Source organism: Brachionichthys hirsutus, chromosome 4 (assembly GCF_040956055.1).
Source record: "Brachionichthys hirsutus isolate HB-005 chromosome 4, CSIRO-AGI_Bhir_v1, whole genome shotgun sequence".
NCBI classification, from domain to species: Eukaryota; Metazoa; Chordata; class Actinopteri; order Lophiiformes; family Brachionichthyidae; genus Brachionichthys; species Brachionichthys hirsutus.
In genome coordinates this window covers 4,919,920-4,939,501 of record NC_090900.1, presented here as the reverse complement: position 1 = coordinate 4,939,501, position 19,582 = coordinate 4,919,920, and the positions used below count along the sequence as shown (strand labels likewise).

The following is a 19,582-nucleotide window of genomic DNA, read 5'->3' as shown; positions in this document are numbered from 1 at the left end:
GAACAATCCACATTAATCAACATTTCTGTAAATGCGACACAGACATCTGAAGTCGCTGTAACAGAGAGCCTTTACTAGCCACGCAAACGCATTGTTTTAAATAAACAGGTATTATCGAAGTGTTTTTATTTTCTGAAATACACAATCCAGTATTTCTCATGTATTTTTTAGTTTCACTAAATGGCGATGTGGGCTGATGTCGACGTTCTGACTAATGAAGATACGAACACTGTCCGTCTCGGCAGCGTTTCAAGGGTAGAAAATGGCAGCGGTTTGTACCAGCTGGACACGCTGGTCAGAATATCCACTGCCGATGAGGTGAGTTATTATTTTATAGGAACAAAACATCATCTGAGACAGGTATGTAGGTGAGCAGCTAAAATAAGAAACAAAAACAATATATTTATATATTATAATAATGAAAATAAAGTGTATTACTGATAACAATGAAGACAAATAAAATAAACATGAAATAAAAATAAATAAAATAAATAAAATAAAATAAAAAGGAAAAAAGAAATAAGATAATTATTTGGAGTGCGATGTATCCATGTATAGACTTTAGATGTGTACATTTCAGCAGATATGAGGTAAGTCATGGGTCTCGAACTGGCCTCTGAATGAATAACTAGGAGTTTCAGTGTGCTTGCTTGTGACGGCAATGCGATGGGAACGCTGGTTATTGCAGGTGCAGACGGATCCTCGGCTCTTCTCCTCCAGCGGGTCAAACTGGAGTTTCCTTGTTGCTGACAGGACGGTGATCCTGTTTGACCAAAGCTACCAAAGCACCCTGCTGCTTCTTCACTTTGGTATCCAATGACATTACACATCCCTTTCTTAAGATTCTGTTTACTGTCATTGTATGTAACGCTCCCGTCCTCTTAAGTCCATCAGATGCAGTTTGGTCTTGCAGAATAACTGTTAATTAATAATTAATTCCAATATGATGTTTTTTTTTTTTGCAGAAACTGATGTTGATGCCATTGACGTGTGCCTGGAAGGACAGTTTTTAGTGGTCTGCGAAAGAAATGGAAAGCTTCACTTGATCTATGTGCCACACAAGAGAATCCTTCTCACCAGGGTATGGGCGTTGTTGTGTTAATGAATAGAAATGTGGCCCGCCATAATAAGAGCACATTAGATTTGAGCCCTCATTTGAATTCTGATAACTGTTTTCTTCTTCTTGTATTTGCAGTAACATCGTGTTTTTATGTTTTTGCTTTGTAGAATTTGGTGCGGACACCATCCGGTGAAGATGAGAGAACATACCGCAGTCTCATCATGGAGGAGAATAAAGCTTGCTTAGGTAAAGTGTGAGAATAGTCTGTAATCAGACATGATGATGATAGCAAGTATTGGAATATCGATGCAATTTTACAGGTAATTTGGGATATTTTTTTTTCTGATCTGTTCATTTGCAGGGACGTACCATATATTTCTTCTCATAAAAGATGGCTTTTTTCACATAACCAACCTTGCCCTGGCAGAAATTAAGACAGGTATCAAACTATCATGTGTACGTGATGTCAAGTTGTTTTGGAGCAATTTTCTTGACAAAAGTAAACATTATTTTATTTTATTTTACATCAAAGCTATTGGAAAGATGGATGTGGGCGCTTTGGAAGAGGTAAGAAAAGACCATTTTATTTTTTGTTGCAATTCCAAAGTGTTTTTTCAACAGAGGCATAATGGCCGTTTTTGTTTTTTTTCTTGAATTCAGCTCCAGTCGCTCATCAAGATCGATTTCTGCTCTACTGAAGAGTACCATGACGAAGGCTGCAGCACAGCTGTGCTGTTCAGTCTCGGTCATGAAATCCACTTGATGATCGGGGTCAGTATGAGAAATGTTATTGATTTTTTACAACCTGTGATATGAAACATTTGTCATGAATGACTGCCTGCATATTTTAAGGACAAAATTAAATTGAATATAAAAAAAAAGGCAACTTAATTCCTCAGTTTTGTTCTGTCATAATACTTGCAAAGAACACGTTTGCAATATTTGAAACCATTGAGATGAAGTGAGACTTTTATAAATATATTTGTGAAAATAAATAATCCTGATTTCTAGGAACAATAGTTACTTGTCTAAAGCGGCACAACAACATCTATAGCTCGAAGCAGTGAGTCACATAATTCTCTTCACAGGGGGATAAAGAAAATGTTTTGACTCACTGGGCGATGGACCCTCATCAGGCCAAGATGTGCCTTGCTCACTCTGTGGACAATAGCCTGGTACCAGGTAAGCCAGTATTTCATGTACAGTACGTAGTACAGCCGGACTTTGGGGAACGGCTCCTTTGGACTACATTATTACCGCCGCCAAGGAGCTTGTGTTTTTGTCGGCTTTTGTCTGTCTCTTAGCAAAATAATTCAAAAAGTTCTGGAAGGTTGATGACATGTCCAGGAAATGTTGGGAATGTTACCAGGAACAGATTACCACAAAGGAGGTTCTGTTTTTGATGATGTTTACCAAGACACTGTGGAATTAGTAGTGGACAAATGGATTTGTTGTATCTTCCAAAGCTACGGATCTCGATCCAGAAGAAACCGCCATTACTGAAAGGGTGCTTTTTTTGTGAATACCTTCTAAACTAATAATGATATCAATGTGAATCAAATTGTTAAAGGCTTGTTTTCATGGTTAAGGAATCTAAAAATTGGGTTTTAAAAATAAGTGAACAGTTGTTAAAAGTGCAAACTGCCTCTTGAGCAGATTGTCTAAAGAAATCTTTCATATATTCTCACATTTTTTCCTCAAAGGTGTGAAGAAGATGTTGGTGGTGGAAAACCTCTTGTATATTCTTGACTCTGAGGTGAGTTCAGGCGGCTTCACACACATCCCTTTAAACGAGGTTCAGTCTAACGTACTGCGTTGTGTGTCTCTTTGGTCTCAGGACACCTTGAGTCTTTGGGACCTGCATTTCCTTGTCATGATTTACTGTTGGCCAGATCTTGCCATTCATGACTTTGAACTCACCACAGAATGCGGCTCTGCCTCCATGGCGGCGTAAGTAGCGGCGCTTGTTTCATACATAGCTTGCATGTTGAACATAAACAATGCAAAAATATTCAAAAATTTAAATTCTCTTACAAACGCATGATCCTGATGCAGTACAGAGAGGGCGGGGCTTAAGGTTGATCATGGCCTATTATAATGGCTCAATATATATATAGATATATTTTGTAATTTATCGTATGTATGAGGGTTACTTAATTGTTTTGTTTGTTTGTTTGTTTTTGTTTTTTCATCTTCATTGTGCTAATTGTTTTTTTTTTCCATTGCTGGTTGTCCAATAGATGAACAATAGCAGTTGTATTATGGGGGTGGGATTTAATAAGTTTTTCTTCTTCCCACTCCTTTTCAAGCACTATATAATTTATTATTGCTATTTTTGTGTACATGAACTTTGGTGGTTGTTTTGGACATATTTGTTGGGTTTTTGTTTCTTGTACGCAAAAAGGTATAAGTTTGTTTTGTTAATTTTTATTCTGCTTGAAACAAATTAATAAATACAAATACAAATACTATAGTTGTAAATTTTACAAAATGATGTGTTCACGTCGACAATTATTAACACAATCTGTGTTTTTCACAGTCAAGACAAGAGCAACATGAAGATGATTGCACTGACAAAGCAAGACACCGGCCAGGTAGCAGGACACTTCCTATTAAAACTTAAATAGATTTGATCATCTCTTGCGTATTCTGAAATCTTTATGCCCCCCCCAGATCAATTCCCTGCAAATACGATTTCTGCCTTCTATGACTATTTGCTACTCTCTGGATGTTTCTTCAGTCTCCTGTCTTGTCCAGACCAAAATAAACATGGTAACCAATCAGCCTTTACTGGTTTTGCATATTTTATTTTTCCCCCTTTTTGATATTGTGGCACATTTTCGTAACTTGTTTTGTGCTCTGATTTCAGGATACGATCTACTTAATCGAGGGCGTTTGTGACTACCCAGAACGGTAGGATTACTGTGACGTTCGGCCAGTGAGCGACGGGAGTTCTCTAAAGTGAAGCTGTCTTTCTTTTCTTCTTCTTCAAACACTAGTGGAGGACCTGCGTCTTCTGTCGTAGTCAGATGCCTCACAGAGGCTTTGCCCGAGAACAGGTACCTCACTTTACGTCTTTACGTAATTGTAGTTTTTTAAGATGTCCGTGGAATGTGACTCAGCCGGCGTTCCTCTTCTCCCAGACTCAGCAGACTTCTTCACAAGCACATGTTTGAAGAGGCTGAAAGGTTTGCCATCGCATTCGAGTTGGATTTAGAGGTTAGTTAGATAGTTTTTTTGTTTTAGTCTTCTGACATCAGTGGGCAATAGATTAAAAACATACTTGCCATATGTATTTTTTTCTTATGAGTGATATTGAACTTGATAACGGGCGTGTTTTTGTTCAGCTTGTTTATAAGGTGAAGCTTGATTTCGTGCTGGAGCAGCTGGCCTCGGCATCAGTAGGAGGCTACGGGCAGGATGTGTGGTCCGAACTTGTGGAGGAAGCTGAAAACAACTTGACGAAGATCACAGTCAGTGTCACGGTGGCGTTCAGCTGAATAAACGTTTTAATATTTCAGTCTCAATTTACATTTCCAAATATGTTTTCCCATAGAACTGGAGAAATAGGAATCAATTTTTACTCCTTTGTACAATTTTAAAATACATGTGTTTCCCAGGATGAGCAGTATGCGGTGGAATACTGCCTCAAGGCTCCGTGGCCGACTTTTGCAACGGCAGAGAAGATGCTGAACCACGCCGCTGCTCGCTACTCATCCTTGCAGATCCAAGAGGCTTTGGCCAGACTGGCAACTTTCTGCAGCCTCCACGGCACGGAAAGTTTCAAGTAAAATCAAAGTCTTCCTTCTGCCTTACACTGTGCAACTATAATTTTGTGTTGGTATTGTTGTGTCGCCGTGACGTACACAAATGTTTGATTTGTCCATAGTGGCATCGCCTGGATTGAGTTTTTGAACAACGATGACAATTTAGCAGACATTCTGACCCACTTGAGAGAAGGAGACATGAAGGGTGCCCAGTTTCTTTGGCTCAGACATGAGGTAAAGAAAAAGCTTGTGCACCCACCAGACCAGAATGAATTTAATATTGTTTTTTTCTCTAATGCAGAACTGTGCACGCACATACATTTAACACTGTTAAATAACAGTGGATAAAACACGCTATTTGTGAGAAATCTGTGGCGGTTTTTTTTTTTTTTAGGGACAGATTGCTCTGCAGTTTGATGAGGGCAAGCTTGAAACCATGCTCACTGCCATCCCAGAGGATCTGTCATCTCAAGTCCTCTGCCCTTGGTTCAGGAGTGTTTTTGTTCCTTTTTTGAGACGAGCGCTTCCAACGGGACAGGTAGGAGACATTCTGTCTGTCCGATTGTAGTCATCGTCACCACGGCGTACTTTATTTTCAGGAGTTCTATCTTTATGCACTCGTAGAAAATCCTGGCGAGGTGGTTGGAGCAGAGGGCGAGGAATTTGGAGTTAACAGAAAAGGTAAAGGAAAAAAATCTGCGCTAAACAGAGATTATAAAGGCTTGTTACATTTTTGTAATCCAGTGTGCCTCAGTGATTTTTATAAAAGCATTTATTTTCTAGCATGAAAGTTTCTTTGTTTCTCTTTTTGCACTAAAGTTCTAAGTCAATATAGTTGCATCAATTATTATAACTAATTTTTTTGTTCCAGAGCGATTGGCCGCAGAACGGGTTCGACATGGCAGCGCTCGGACTGCCCTCTCGATGGGGCTGGATGAAATCTGTGAGTCACACACATTATCTTACAGTCAGGATCTACCTGCAGACGTCACCTGTTGCTTTATTGTTACAGCAGGTGATCTATGATGTATTTGCATCTTCTTTATTTTAAGGATGATGACTATGACGCAGAGGAGATGGAGAGCCTCAAGTCCCTGGTGTCCAACCTCCGCCAGCTCCTGGACCTCCACCAGAAATACAAATGCAGACTTTCACTTTCTGTGTTTGAGAAGGTTTGTCTCGACAGCCAACCCTGATTTAAAGCATAAATATAAGTAGAATCCATCATTTGCAAATGTACTGATCACAACTACGGTATTATGAAGTGTCATATCCTGTTAGTACCCTAATTTGTTTTTATATTTAGTCTTTTTTTTAAACCAATCTGCCCTCAATAAATAAAACTTATTCAATGCAGGGACTCTGTTGATGCTTTTCTGTTCCTGTAGATGTCAGTGGAGAACTGGAGAGATCACAATAATTTATAGCTCTTAGGATTCATTTGTTAATTCAATTCGAAAGTTGAAAAATACTGTCTAAACCCAATGTGGTGTTCTTTCATTGAATACATTTGAGCAGATATCCATTCTGATTTTTCCACATGGGAACATCTTAGTGTGTCACTAATCATGCTATATAAATATTCTACCTTGTTTCTACTTTAATAATCTATTTTTCTTGTCGATTTAAAAACAAAAAGAGAAGTGTGAGGAGTGTGGCGTTCTTTATGTTGGACAAAGTCCCAGCTCCGGAGCTGATTGCAGCCACAGTGGAGAATCGTGTCCTCCCGTATGCTGAAGAGCACAAGATTCCATTAGATGAGCTGCTTCTACAGTATATCAAGGTAAAACCTGATCACTGCGAGCCCACCGGGCACAAGATTAGGTTTTCTATATGTCTGTGTTTCCATTCTCAATCTGACCTTCTCTAGGATCTGCTCGAACGCTGCAGTTCTCGGACGACGTCGCTCTTCACGGAATGGGAAGCAAAGGCGGTGGCTGTTGTACATTGTATGACCGATACTGACGTAAGTTCCCAGAGTACTCGTCGCTCTTACTAAGTAGTTTGCACCTCACATTCTTGCATTCAAGTCTTTGTTTGGAGCAACTTCAACAATGCTGGAGGCAAATGTTGTATTTAAAGAGTGAGAGCCCGACGCAGCATGTTTAAGTCTTCTAACTGCTGCAGTAAAAAAAAAAAAAAATGAATGGCAGCTATGAAGGACTAGTATTTGTGAAACTTCTCATTTTTGTATTCCTTGCTAGCTGATGGTGGATGCAGTACTTGAGATCATGGAGAAAGCTGTTGTGCCCTGGAGCATTGTGGTTGAAAAGTTCATTCAGCAGTACCTGGAGATGGATGGGCCAAAGTGAGTTTCTCTCTGATTAGTTTTTCCAATCATTGGTTATATTAACAGCAAAAAAAAAAAAAAATCCTTTACATCTGATGCATTCCCCAGGCAAGAGCTTTTAAAGAGCAGCTACCGTCTGATGGAAATGAAGAAACTTTTGAGGGCCTACGGTATTCGCAACTTGAACCTCTCTAACGACACTGAAATTATGGTAATGAGGATCAGTTCATAATGTCGGATATTATCTTTACTTCGCTTCCCCGACAGATTTTCTTTCAATTGCTGTGTATCTTCCCCAGACGCTGATAAGATTCATCCTAAAGCAAGACCTGCCAATGTCATTTAAAGACTCCCTGACGTTAGCCGATGTTGACAAAGTCCCAACCGCACAGATACATTACTTGTATGCCATCCAGCTGATTGGGCAAGGCAAGGTATGCGCTTCTTTGTGGGGGGGTGGGGGGGGGGGATGTTTCCAAAATGACATGATGTATGTTTTTATGATCATGACACTGTCTTTTATGCTGCATTCAGACTGAGGAATGCATGACTGTCCTGAAGAACCTGTCCTCTGCGGAGGCCGAACGTGTGATTGATCGTCTCACAGCCTGGGCTCGGCTGCAGCTGCAGGACAAAGATCACGTATCCCATGAGGTGAGGAGAAAGGAACGCGTCTGAATAAAATGTTAATTTTGACAACAATTTTAGCGCAATCAGAGACATGTTGTCTTTTGAGATGATTTAAAAGCGAAAGCCCGTGAACTTCAGCTTGTTGATTTTGCCTGGGCACCTGCGACGGCGGCTTTATGTGCCTACACGGCTAAAAACGAGACGAGCTAGCATGCACAAACAAATGCTGAGATCATTACATCACGATCTGATCATTAAAGTTTGAATGGCATTATGGGGAGCATATTCTTTCTGGTATTTTGACTGTCTTCTTGCCTGTCCTCAATAGCACAAGAAGCTGCAGATGGTCATTGCTCAAGTGATTGTGGAGGCTCTAAAATACCAGCATATAATTCAAAAGCGTAAGTACTTACTCGCCACAATTGTGAACCAAGTCACTGCCTGCAAAAAAAAAATCCAGCTTCCTTTGCCGTCTGCAGACGATGCTCTGAAAAGCATGGAGTGTGAAAACAATCTCAGCATGTTCAAGGCACTCGCCCACCTGCAGGCAAGTATCGCCTGAGGAATATCTTCAACCGTTGTTCCAGCTATCGTTCAGCTGATGGGCTTTTCTTGCCTTTTCATTAGGAGGACTTCGATGTGTTCTTCACCCCCTCCAACTACGAGGATCCCAACATCAGAAAACAGATCCAGGAGCATCATATCACAGCCTACGAAAACACACGTGGTCGCAGTTCTTCTAAAAGAGAGGTCACGGCTTCTCCAGTTGTGGCCAACGATCCTGATGGCAAGACTAAGACCATCTCCACAGAAGCTGGGTTACGGCGTCTGGGAAGGCAGCTGCAGCGAACGGAACAGGAGCTCTGGTCAGACTTGGCTCTGCGAGCACTGCGAGTGGGGAACGTGGACAAGGCACTCAAGATCCTCAGGTTTGCAGGAGTGCGTGTGTGAATCAAGGGGAATGTGCTTTTACCCATGAGTTGGAACAGTGGATTTGTTAAAATCTTTTTGAAAAGGAATATATGTCCAGTGAGGCACATTGAGAATTCCCCATGTTTTCACACTTTCCTGTCCTTTCCTTTGTTTCTTCAGTGAACTCTATGAACACCACTATAACACAAGCACGGGGAAGGTTTTGTTCACTGCTGCCAAGACGTTGTGCCAGATGCTGGAGGCAGATGTGCCCATGGTGCTTCCTCATGACACGGATTTGCCTGCAGTCATTCATGATCTGGCCTGCCAGGCCATCACTGTGTGCCACTCAGGTGAAAAACAGGAAACATCTTCATCAGTCAAATATTATACTAGATGGAAATGTCACTTTGATTTGATCTTCTTTTTTTAGTTTTATATATATAATTTAAATAGACTGGAATTTTGTCTTCATTCTTAACTTAAAAACAATAAAAGTAGTTTGTTCGAAATTTCACAGATAAATGCAAAAAAAAAAGTGTGGAATAAGCAAATTGCATTCAAATACTTTGCAAGAATTTTGTTCAAGATACTGCTTTCGAGACCTCGGAGGGAAAACTTTTACATAAAAAAAAAAAAATAGGATCCAAGCTAAATATTTCACATAAGACAAATAATTTCATGCCTCCAAAATCTCTAATATTGATATTGCAATAATTTACAGATCTGCTCTTGGACTGTCTGGAGCTTTGCAAGTGCACACGTTTAGCTATGGATGTCTATCATCAGTGTCAGTTATCAGACGGCTATGGCTTCATGGCGAAGGTCAGTATCCTTTATGTTCTACAGAAGAACTTTATTTTGGTCTTGGCTCTGCTTAATAACTGGCAGTTATTTTGATTGACAAATCAGCTGATCACCTTCTTCTTGCTTGTCCTTTGCTGATTAGATATTCAGTCTAATATGAAGTAGGGATTCTTCATATTTGAGAGGCTGGAGACAAACACTCACACCTGCAGACAATTCAGAGTGCTCAATTCACCGAATGTGCATGTTTTCGAACCCGGTACCTTCTCTTGAGCAATAGAGTAGTGCAGTAGTCACCGTTATACGTCTGCAGACATTTAAATCACCCATCATATTTTTGCAAATTAGTAACTTGGAATGTACACTGTGAAATCTGAATAAGGGAAACATTTTCAACCTGGAGCTTTGTGTAATGTTACAGGATACGACCTCGGAGACAGAGAAGGGTCCGTATTCTCAGTGGAGCTTTCAGGATGTCTTCAATGAAGATTGCATTGTTCTGGACCCGGTGTCTGTGCTGCCAGTACAGTATGAGATTACCAACTGTTTACTGCCTATTTCACAGGGTAAGATGCTCAGATTGATTCATATCTTATGACTTTCGGGTAAGTTTCCTGCTAAATCGTCTTTTACACCGATTCATTCCCAATCTCGCAGAGACGAAGCTGTACCCACTCGACTGCTCATGTCTGTCACACTGCTCCTTTGAAGACGGTCTGTACTTGAAGTTTGTCGTTTTTGATTCTTTATTTTGTTTAGTTTACCATCTTGAACGTTGACTTTTTGACTTCCCGCTTCCAAATTCAGGTTCAAACTACTTGCAGGTTCTTCTGGGTCCTCTGTCCAACATGTTACAGATGTTGCAGGAGTGCAGCCAACTGGAACTGGCCCTGAGAGTTCTGCTCAACTCGTACGGCAGCTGCCTGCAGCACGTCACGTCTAACATGATGGATCCGAAGCTCAGTGTTCAAGTAGGTTACGCCGTCAGGGGTCACTCCCGTCGCCATGCGATAGTATTGTTTGTAATTTAGCGGTAATTTAAAGTTAATAACTGTCATCCTTCTCTCAGCTTTATAATACTGAAGAGCTGAAGAAGTACAATAAGTGGTGCAACGATCTTCAAAAGGCGACTACTTCAACTCTGAACGCTGTCGCTGTGGCTCTTTTGAACAAGGTTGGTTCTGAGTCTGGTGTCGGGAAGGTGTATTTTTTAAAGGTACTGGACTTAAATGTATTTTTTTAAACACGCCTCTCCTTTTTCTGTGGGCTCCAGGTGTTCAACTGGAGGATGGTCGATTGTGATTTGACTATTGGACTTTGCACACTCCTCTCCAAAACAGAAGCCTTTAGAATACTGTGGAAAGTCATTGACAACACCTGGCAGAACTATGACAAGATTCTGGTATGTATTCGGTGATCATTTTACCTCCTGTGCATCTCCAGGTATTTATTGATCTTATCCAAGTTAATAGCCCTTGGCAGATGTTGCATTGTGGGTCCTGGCCCATTTTGAACTGACCTATTCCGATTGACTGGGAGAATTTATTTTCTTAATTAATTAATTAATTTATTTTATTATGACTAAAGAAGTGGTTTTCCTTCCTACAAATATTTTTTTGGAAGACAACATTTATCAGGCTATTGCAGGCCTTCGTATGGAGGTCATCACGATAGATCTTAAACGTGATTAAGATGTTACTTGAATATAATATAAATGTCAGCGTTCTAAATGATTGGATGTAATTCACAGCAAAGAATTGACATTTTTCTCCGTGTTTCATTTTCACACATTTGCAGCATACCTATTTTTTGCTCTATCAGTGACTTCCCTTGATATAACATTTCTTATTTCTTCCCCAGGCCGTAGCCAGGATCGGGGCCAATCTTTGCTGCATGTATAATGAGGCTGAGGAGCAACACAAGTTTCTTTCTGTCATCACTGATGCTGAATGGGGCATTAAACTTGGCAAACTGGAGGTGTGTGTGGAGGAAAATGAGTTCAAATGTATATTACATCCAGAGTAGAATTATGATGTCACATTTGAGGTGACTTGGTATTTGCATGCCTGGCCGTGCTCTGCTGCAGATATCTATCCAGCCAGTGTTCCGCCACAGTCCTGAGATGAAGAGGAGTTTGATCCCTGATCTGGTGAAAAACCGAAGGATCACTCCAGATATTATCCTACAATACTGCAGGTCAGCTGCTCACACTACGGTGTCAGAGACTTCAATCTATTTCACTGTGAACTATGTGACTTGATTTTGTCCCCAAGTGTCCACCATAGTCTTTCCTGTCTGTGCTGAGGTCCCCTTCTTCCATATGCAGCACCTTTGGTCTAGATCACGATGGCGTGTTCAATCGGTACATTACCACCTTGTTGCTCCAAGAGGATGAGGATGAGGAGGGTGGAGGAGACCTGGGTACAGGCCAGGAAGAGATGCAGCCTGATGCCGCTCCCGATGCGCTGGAGCGGATCCTGCAAGTCATCCCGATGTTGCACAGCACCAGGAAGCTCACAGACAGTCTTTGTGCTACCATGTTCAAGGTTTGTGACCAGAAGAGAGATGATTCAAATGGCTTTATTTCATTTCTTCATTTGACTAACTAAATCATCCTCACTCAGCTGAGCCCGTACAATTATGAGAAGATTGAGGTGGTGCTGAAGATCATAAAAACTGCAGACGAGAACGTAACAACCTTTTCTGTTAGTCAGGTAAAGCAAAAAACACACGGGGGGGGGGGCATTCAAATTGAAATGGCTTCTCATCCTACACGGGTATTGTGCAGCAACGAGTGTGCTTTAATCCACAGGCAGCTGGCCTCCTGCAGCACTTAAAGTGCTACAAGCGACTCTCTCCTGCTTCAGATGTGGAGAACACGCATCTGTTGGAAAGTGGACTTCTGCCAAACCGTCTGTGCGACAGCAGACTGCCCTTCCACCTGCTAATGCAGCCCAAACTTTTCTGGAAGATCATTTGTAAGTTACGTTGCTGGCAAAACTACTTGTTGTATCAGGCAAAAATCTAGAAGCAACAAGGATGTGCTGCGTTTAGGATTTTAGACGTCTTTGTGAGACTTCAGTCAGCGCAGGAGGTGAGTCTGAGAAAAGTAAAATATGTTTCTGTTCTTAGCTCCGGAGCTCAGTGAGGAGACCTTTCCTACACTTCTTGTTATTACCAAACTGATGAAGGTAAAGCACACTTAAAAAAAAAAAGATTGCTCTGACTTTATTTGCAAAATGAATGGATTTAAGTGTGACATTACTCGGCTGTCTAGGTGAGCCTTGACAAATTATACATGATGGCAACGAATCATTTGTTTGAGAAGAAGATGAAGCCTTTGCTCTTGGAGCAGAAGAAAAAGGGTCAGGGTCATGGCTTCAACAAGGAGACTTTCAAGGTAGCCAAGACTGTGATGAAGTACATCCGCTGCATCCAGAGCTCGGAGTTGGCCGCTGCCACAGCCCACAAAATCAGCCAGGAGCTGCCACCAGGTCTGATCTGCACCGCCCCACCGCACAGTGCCCGTTTGGTCATGTTCATGTCCTGAAGGGATTTCTGCTCTCCACAGGGTTTGAGAAGACACGGTCACTTAAGTTCTGTTTGGCTCTTGGGGATGCCTGGCTGAATGATTCAAAACTTGATGTCAGTATTTTTCTTCTCACCTGTGGAGGTAACAGGCCCAAAGACTCTCATTGATCTGCTCTGTTTGAATGTGCTCCTGTGTGACCGAGCAGGCGGCAGTGCGGTCCAGGGTGGAGACCTTTCTGTCCAAGCTGAAGCTGCAGTTCCAGCGCTCCGCTACTGAGAATACCTTGATAGCCAGTCAACTGAACAGCCCGGAGCTTCTGAAACTGGCTGGGCTGCCAGCCAGGCTCGTAGTTGCCCTCTATGAGCACGGCAGCATGGAGCAGCACTTCAGAGACACGGGGGGACAACAGTCTTATCCTGGTGAGGACACGGGCTGCTGTAGAAGCAGCCCCCACTACTCTTTAGGTGTTAAATATCGACCGTTCTGTTTGGCACCGTTTTCTTTAAAATATGATTTCATGCAATTGGGAGAAACTTCTCAACAGTCTTGATTCTTTTTCTTTTTTTTTTATGGGGTCATAGACATACACGCAGCAGTTAAAGAAATAGCCGCCATCAACAACGTGGATCTCCGTAAAAACTGTACCATGATGTTGGAAAAATGGATCTGCAAAACAGGCCCTGCCCTAACCAAGGTGTGGCTCCATCAGCTGATTTCTAGTCATGGCCTGTTAATGTGTTTAACATTGCGTTTTGACAAATCTCTTTTTCTCCTTCACCAAAGGATATTAGTAACCCTGAATGTCTCGGCAACGTTGAAGAGGACCCGGACTTGATGAGGTAGAGCAGCTTCTGTTTTGTTTTTTTTCCAGCATACTGAATACATTTGTTTATTTAAAAAAATGAAGAAGGTGCAAACCTCCACCAGGGCCGCTCAGTTTCCACATGAAAGTTCCCCCCGTCGATAGTGATTAGTGGCTGTAACTACAGTCTCCCTGTGGGACACCTTCCCTCTTCCTCACCAAATATGTAACGGAGCTCTTTGTGAACTGTGCATTGTTTGAGTAACCCTACGAACAGGCGGAAGAACAACCTCTTTTTTTTGGAAGTAATAAAACAAAAGGATGCTCTTTACTTCTGAAACAAGCAAATAAAAATAAATTAAATGAGCATTTTTGCCTCGCATTAGGCTGCATTGTCTGAACGGCTATGCTAACTCCTACCTGATGCTCTCAGGGTGGTGTTCATGTTGCAGTCTTTTCCGATGGAGGATGCTGTCCGTCTTCTAAACCCTATTTTATCTTCTGAAACCTGGGTCAGTATTTAACTGCAAATAGAGATTTGCCCAAAGGGCCCCAACAAAGTTCCTGATGACTGTTTGTCTACTTCGTCCTGTAGCCCCTCAGTGCTTCCGGGCTCCGTTTGACCTTCTGCCATCGGACTCGAGCGATGCTTTGTCTTGTCCGCCTCGCTGATAAAGCCACTCTGGAAGCTCAGCTGCACATCCCCAGGAGTAAAATTGAGTAAGAAACCAGGAACATGGTTTAGTAATACAGGTGGAATGATGGATTACAGTTTAAAGTTTGTTTTCTTTGCATTCCCATGCAGATATTACCTAAAGTGCTACATCTTTGTCTCTCAACTGGAGGCTTTAAACATCCCGTACACAGTGCAGACATTCCACAGCAGCCCCAAAGAAGGTTTGATTAAAGGGCTGTGGAAGAACCACAGCCACGAGCCGCAGGTATCAATCGGATCATCGAACGACTTCACCGCGTTAGACGCGTGACTCGTAACGGGAAGGCCGACCCCTTGTCCTTTCAGGCAGTGCGGCTGGTGTCGGACCTGTGCTTGGAGTATCAGGTGTACGACCCCCAACTGTGGAACAGTCTGCTTCAGAAGCTGCTGAGCTTCAATTTGGTGAGGAGAATATTTATGGACTCTTCTACTTTCGAATTAAAAATCCAAATGTCCCCTCCCACTGTGTTCTTCAAATATATTCAATCATGATCATTCTGATGAAACCAGTTTTCAGGCGATTGTCTCCTCGACCAGAAAATGGATGGACTAATCCATAAATACATTAAATAAAGACCACTTTTGTGTGAATGGTGATTAAAAATAACATTTGTATGCCCCCCCCCCACCCCAGATCAACCAGCTCCAGCGGGTGCTCGAGGCAGCAGTAGCTGTGCCGGCCCTGTGGCAGGTAAAAAAAAATTTTTAAGTCTTATTTTTGTGTCTTTTTTTTCTTGAGAGAATTACAACTTGCAATTTCAGGGAAATGAATATTGCACAGATCCATGTTGTGACTTCGGTACTAATGCAGTTAACTGGCCTCCAGCCCCACAACAGAGTGAAATGAATTCAGTGACTTTTCTTTCTCCCCAGATTTCTAGTTTCTCAAGGACCTGGAGGGGTATGATCCTGGCACCGTTTGTCTCAGGTAAACACGTTTATAAGAGTCGGCTCACGTTGCTGCTGGATTTCTGCTATACGCGATTCCTCGTGCATCAAATGTGCAATCCTTCTGAATGACTCGTCTGTTTCCTCGGTAACAGCGTCTGTTCCTTTGAGTCCCGTTCAACAGGCAACATTCTACAAGACCTTTGTTCTCCTCCTCAAGTAAGCGTTTTTTTTTTTATCTTCAGTCATTTACCACCAACGTTTCTGGCATGCTAGGATGAAATACAAATTTAAAGGGCTGTCAGCAGACCGTCATTACGAACACCGTTTATTCTCCGTCATGAAGACAAACTTCTAAAATATTAAAAATATTTTTCAAAGCAGAACGATTGTACGAAAGTGTTAACAAATGTTTTAAAGGTTATACTTTAACCTCAGTTTGATTTTACTGAATGTAGGAAATTATTTCATTTTTTTAGGAGGACGTTAAGTCTTAAATAATGTGTAACGTTCCCGCTGACATGACGCTCGTCTTTCTCTTCAAGGTGCCCTTTCCTGTTGAATTTGGACCTGGTAGGAATTGCAAATCGCTTTTCACAGTTCAATCTGCCAGCATTCGCCCTCGGAACACTCCTCCTCGTCCCATGTGCCACGAAAAAGGCTGAGCAGATCCAGGCGAGTCGCTGCAACGTGTGAGAAGTAATCCGTTGTAGAATCACATTGGCGTGTCTATTTACTGTCTTTTTTCCTGTTCCAGGGCTTTCTGTCCGTGTGTAACCCGGTCACCGTCCTCGATCAGGTGAACGAGTTAATGAACACCGGAGAGCTGGCTGGGATTCCCTCACAGGTTTGACCCTTTAGATGTGAATCCTGCTTGACTCTGATCTGAAACGTGAATTTCTTCCAGCAATGCACGGTCGAAAACTCAAGGAAATGGATGTGAACATGATAGGGTCATTTGTATATTTTATCCCTAACAGAACATACGATTTACATTGTGGTAATTGTTAGACGGCTTCATAACGTGTCTATGACACCTCCACGATTCCTCAGATCATGGAGACCGTGCTAATCTTCATCATCAAAAACAGACAACACCAGAAACTGTTGAAGACGACACATTTCAAGCATCTGAAGCAGCTCGTTGTGACGCGTGGCCAAGAAAACCAAGTGAAAGACTTTGTTGATTACCTGATCAACCAGAACTGGTAAGTTGTTGTTTATTTGTTGTTGTGTTTTTTTGCCCATGTCGGGCAAAAGAAATAGTGTAAAGAAAAGCAATATATTGATCGACTGTTCATTTTATATTCCTGGTGGTAAAATAAAAATAAAAGACAGTTCTGTCACTTTCTTTTCAAGATATGAAATCTGATATCATTTGACATTTTTGATGGTGAATACGAATTCTTCCTTTTCAGTCAGGATGACGCTGACTCGCTCGCTCACGAGTTCATGAAGCACAGAGCGCATCAAAGTGGGAAAACGATGATTAACAGCTCAGCCCTGAACCCAGTTTAGTCGGGAGGGGGTCCAGTCGAAAACCGCGGAAACGGGGCTGAGATCATTATTTAATAAACCAACCTTGTATTTTCTACTTGAACTTGTTTTTAAGGAGTTTTCTCAACATGCAAAATGGAGTTTTAGGACGAACTGACGGTTGTATTGATGTATTGGCAGATTTTCATTTGTTTTGATGCATAAACAGAAATAAACAAGTTACACTCATTTAAATATTTTAATCTTTCTTGAAAGGAAGTGAAACCTGGAGAGATTTTTCCTCTCTCTGTTAAATGAATGGATCAAAAAAAATATCAAGCGTGGACAAACTTGACTTTCAAAGCCAGCCGATGCAGACTTCTGACGTGCCGGTAGATATTTGATTGTTTCATTTTCCCATGAATGAATGAAGGGATATTAATAAATTGACTTTTTCAACAGCATTAAGTCAGGAAAGTCCTAATCGGCAATGATTAAAAGTCTCTTAAATGTTGCTAATTTAAATAAATAGGATATCTAAATCCTAAACTTCTTTGTTTCTTTGCTGTTTGTTAATGTGTTTATTCTAAATGAATTATTCATTGAATGAAATCTAATATGGGTGTTTTACAAGAGTGAAGTCTATCCAAGTATTTAATAGAACTAATAAACTCATTTGCACAAATTCTGTGGATTTTTATTTAAAAGTTTTGGAGACCTTTTGGTCACAAAATGTTCTGAAAGTTTATACTGAATATGCAGTTTCCTGATGTCTATGTGGGTGTCGCATTAAAATAGAGATGCATAAAATGTGTATAAAATACTTTCTTCATGTTCTGTGGGTTTGGTGTGATATTTAATGAGTACATATAAGTAAAGAGATAAACAGGATGGTCTCTGACAATATATGAAACAATAATTGGCTCATTATTGAACATAATTTGTCACACTAAAAAGGGCTTAAATCTCTACTTCCATCTAGTGGATCACGTCTGTAGATTCTGCATTGGGGTCATCTGTTTTTACCTGCGTTAGATTGTTTGTCTGTTACCGACATAACTCAAAAAGTTACAGGCGAATCTTAATCCTGGATTCTGAATCACTTTGAAACTTTCGGTAACGTTGCAGTTAATGGAGCTTCAAGATTTGTTCCTCAATATCTCGGTTGATTATTGACTAATGTTTATGGAATTTGACACAGTCATGTGGGGGGGGGGGGGGGGGGGGATCTCTGTCCCACCACCAAAAATCACAGACATAAAGGGTCCGTTATACACTATCATGCAGAATGTCTCCTGGATCTGATCCAGAATGACGTCAGGAAAAGCGATGACATTTTCACATTAAATACCCATTAGTGAGGGTTGCTATGGTGACCTTTTCTGCGGGTTGATTTCTGCCCTGCACAGCTGCAGAGGCATGTTGAACTGAATGAGACACACCTGTTACGCATCTCACCTAATCAGCTCTTGCCTCTTTGGGCCTGCCTCTCTGGACAGCTCTCCGCCAGAATGGCCTCTGTTTCATGAGTATTTTCAGGCTCTCCCGTTCCATGTGTCGTCCCATATTCCCTAGTTCTGTCTTTAATGCCTGAGTAAATAGACCCAGTTGAAGTCGGCATACATTTTCACAACAAAGCAATTTGGTTTTTGGAGACTTTCAATACAAAAAAAAGTTTCTGTTTTTGCTGGCTTTTACCAAGACACTGTGGAATTAGTAGTGGACAAACGTGTTTGTTATATCCTCACAAGCTATGAATCTAGATCCAGAAGAATCCCCCATTACTGAAAGTGTGCTTTTCGTGAATTACCTCTAAACTTATGATATCAATGTGAATCAAATTGCTAAAGGTTTGTTTTCATGGTTAAGGAATCTAAAAAATATAGATAAAATAACTATAGGGCCATTATTTTTGGTGTAAATCACAATATATAGAGGGGCTGAGGTGCTCGGAGGAGGTCTGCCTCTATTTTGAGTGATCCGTCCTCTGACAGTGAGGGTGAAGCTGATTTTCATGAGAGATTGTAACGTTTTATTTGTTCGCTTAGTGTTTGTATCCAAAACATGCTGCAGAACTTTACCTTGGTTCTGTGAAGGTGCGTGCGACGCATACTGTCGGCAGAGCAAAGAAGGCCATTGCTATGCCAAGCATTTTATGAATGGGTAGTTTTTTGTGGAGTAAAAGCAGACCATAGTGTTTTACAGACAGAACCAGTTTGGCCTGCAGAACAAAAAACTTTTGTTCCCTTTTCCCTGTTGTCCCATCTGCTCGTCTTATTTCACCTGCATACCTGGGGAACAACGCTTCACGGTTTCTACCCCACCTGGTGCCACCAACATGATATTCCAGTCTCACAGCCTCGACTAAATGCAGACAGAGCCTAAAAGGAACAAAAGAAACTGCTTGAGATGCTTTTGATTTTATTGAGGTTTCTGTTTGATGCGATCAAACAGGGTAGCTTGTGGCCCGAGCCCCCGCGCGTCGTCACCGCGTGAAAATGCATCGTGCAACTGAAGAAACTTATTTCCTTCTTAAGGTTTTGCCAGAGGACATAAAACAATAAAAGTCAGAGGAAACCGTCGCAGAGGACGAACCAACTGGTTTTTCTGCATGCCGTAGATAGATCATCAGCAGATATAATGGGCAGCTTACTTTAAGCTGGCCATAAATAGATAATGCAATGAAATTAATTACTTCTGCCG

The 19,582-nt window shown here is 41.4% G+C and overlaps 1 protein-coding gene across 1 annotated transcript; it reads left to right on the top strand.

The window, feature by feature from the left end:
- Window positions 1-180: 180 nt before the first annotated feature.
- kntc1 (kinetochore associated 1) lies at window positions 181-17,016 on the top strand. The gene is made up of 61 exons (XM_068738344.1): window positions 181-318; window positions 689-809; window positions 966-1,081; window positions 1,228-1,306; window positions 1,422-1,499; window positions 1,593-1,627; window positions 1,721-1,831; window positions 2,149-2,242; window positions 2,764-2,816; window positions 2,898-3,010; window positions 3,600-3,654; window positions 3,734-3,832; window positions 3,930-3,973; window positions 4,060-4,119; window positions 4,204-4,279; window positions 4,408-4,533; window positions 4,681-4,847; window positions 4,950-5,061; window positions 5,222-5,365; window positions 5,452-5,508; window positions 5,699-5,770; window positions 5,880-5,999; window positions 6,467-6,610; window positions 6,698-6,793; window positions 7,032-7,135; window positions 7,226-7,328; window positions 7,417-7,551; window positions 7,652-7,771; window positions 8,076-8,148; window positions 8,227-8,294; window positions 8,375-8,676; window positions 8,840-9,012; window positions 9,384-9,484; window positions 9,888-10,032; window positions 10,124-10,180; window positions 10,274-10,437; window positions 10,536-10,640; window positions 10,740-10,868; window positions 11,327-11,443; window positions 11,553-11,662; window positions 11,793-12,012; window positions 12,091-12,180; window positions 12,279-12,444; window positions 12,599-12,657; window positions 12,744-12,960; window positions 13,038-13,111; window positions 13,204-13,417; window positions 13,580-13,692; window positions 13,782-13,837; window positions 14,234-14,312; window positions 14,396-14,520; window positions 14,606-14,741; window positions 14,822-14,917; window positions 15,150-15,206; window positions 15,389-15,443; window positions 15,559-15,622; window positions 15,949-16,078; window positions 16,161-16,250; window positions 16,457-16,611; window positions 16,822-16,920; window position 17,016. Coding segments are annotated over exons 1-61 (6,612 nt in total).
- The last annotated feature ends 2,566 nt before the right edge of the window (window positions 17,017-19,582 follow it).

Bases quoted from the DNA above. Each gene is read 5' to 3' on its own strand.
- kntc1 (XM_068738344.1), top strand. From the start codon at position 181: ATGGCGATGTGGGCTGATGTCGACGTTCTGACTAATGAAGATACGAAC. The intron at 1,628-1,720 runs GTAAGAAAAGAC...TCTTGAATTCAG, and splicing joins ATGTGGGCGCTTTGGAAGAG to CTCCAGTCGCTCATCAAGAT. The intron at 2,817-2,897 runs GTGAGTTCAGGC...CTTTGGTCTCAG, and splicing joins TGTATATTCTTGACTCTGAG to GACACCTTGAGTCTTTGGGA.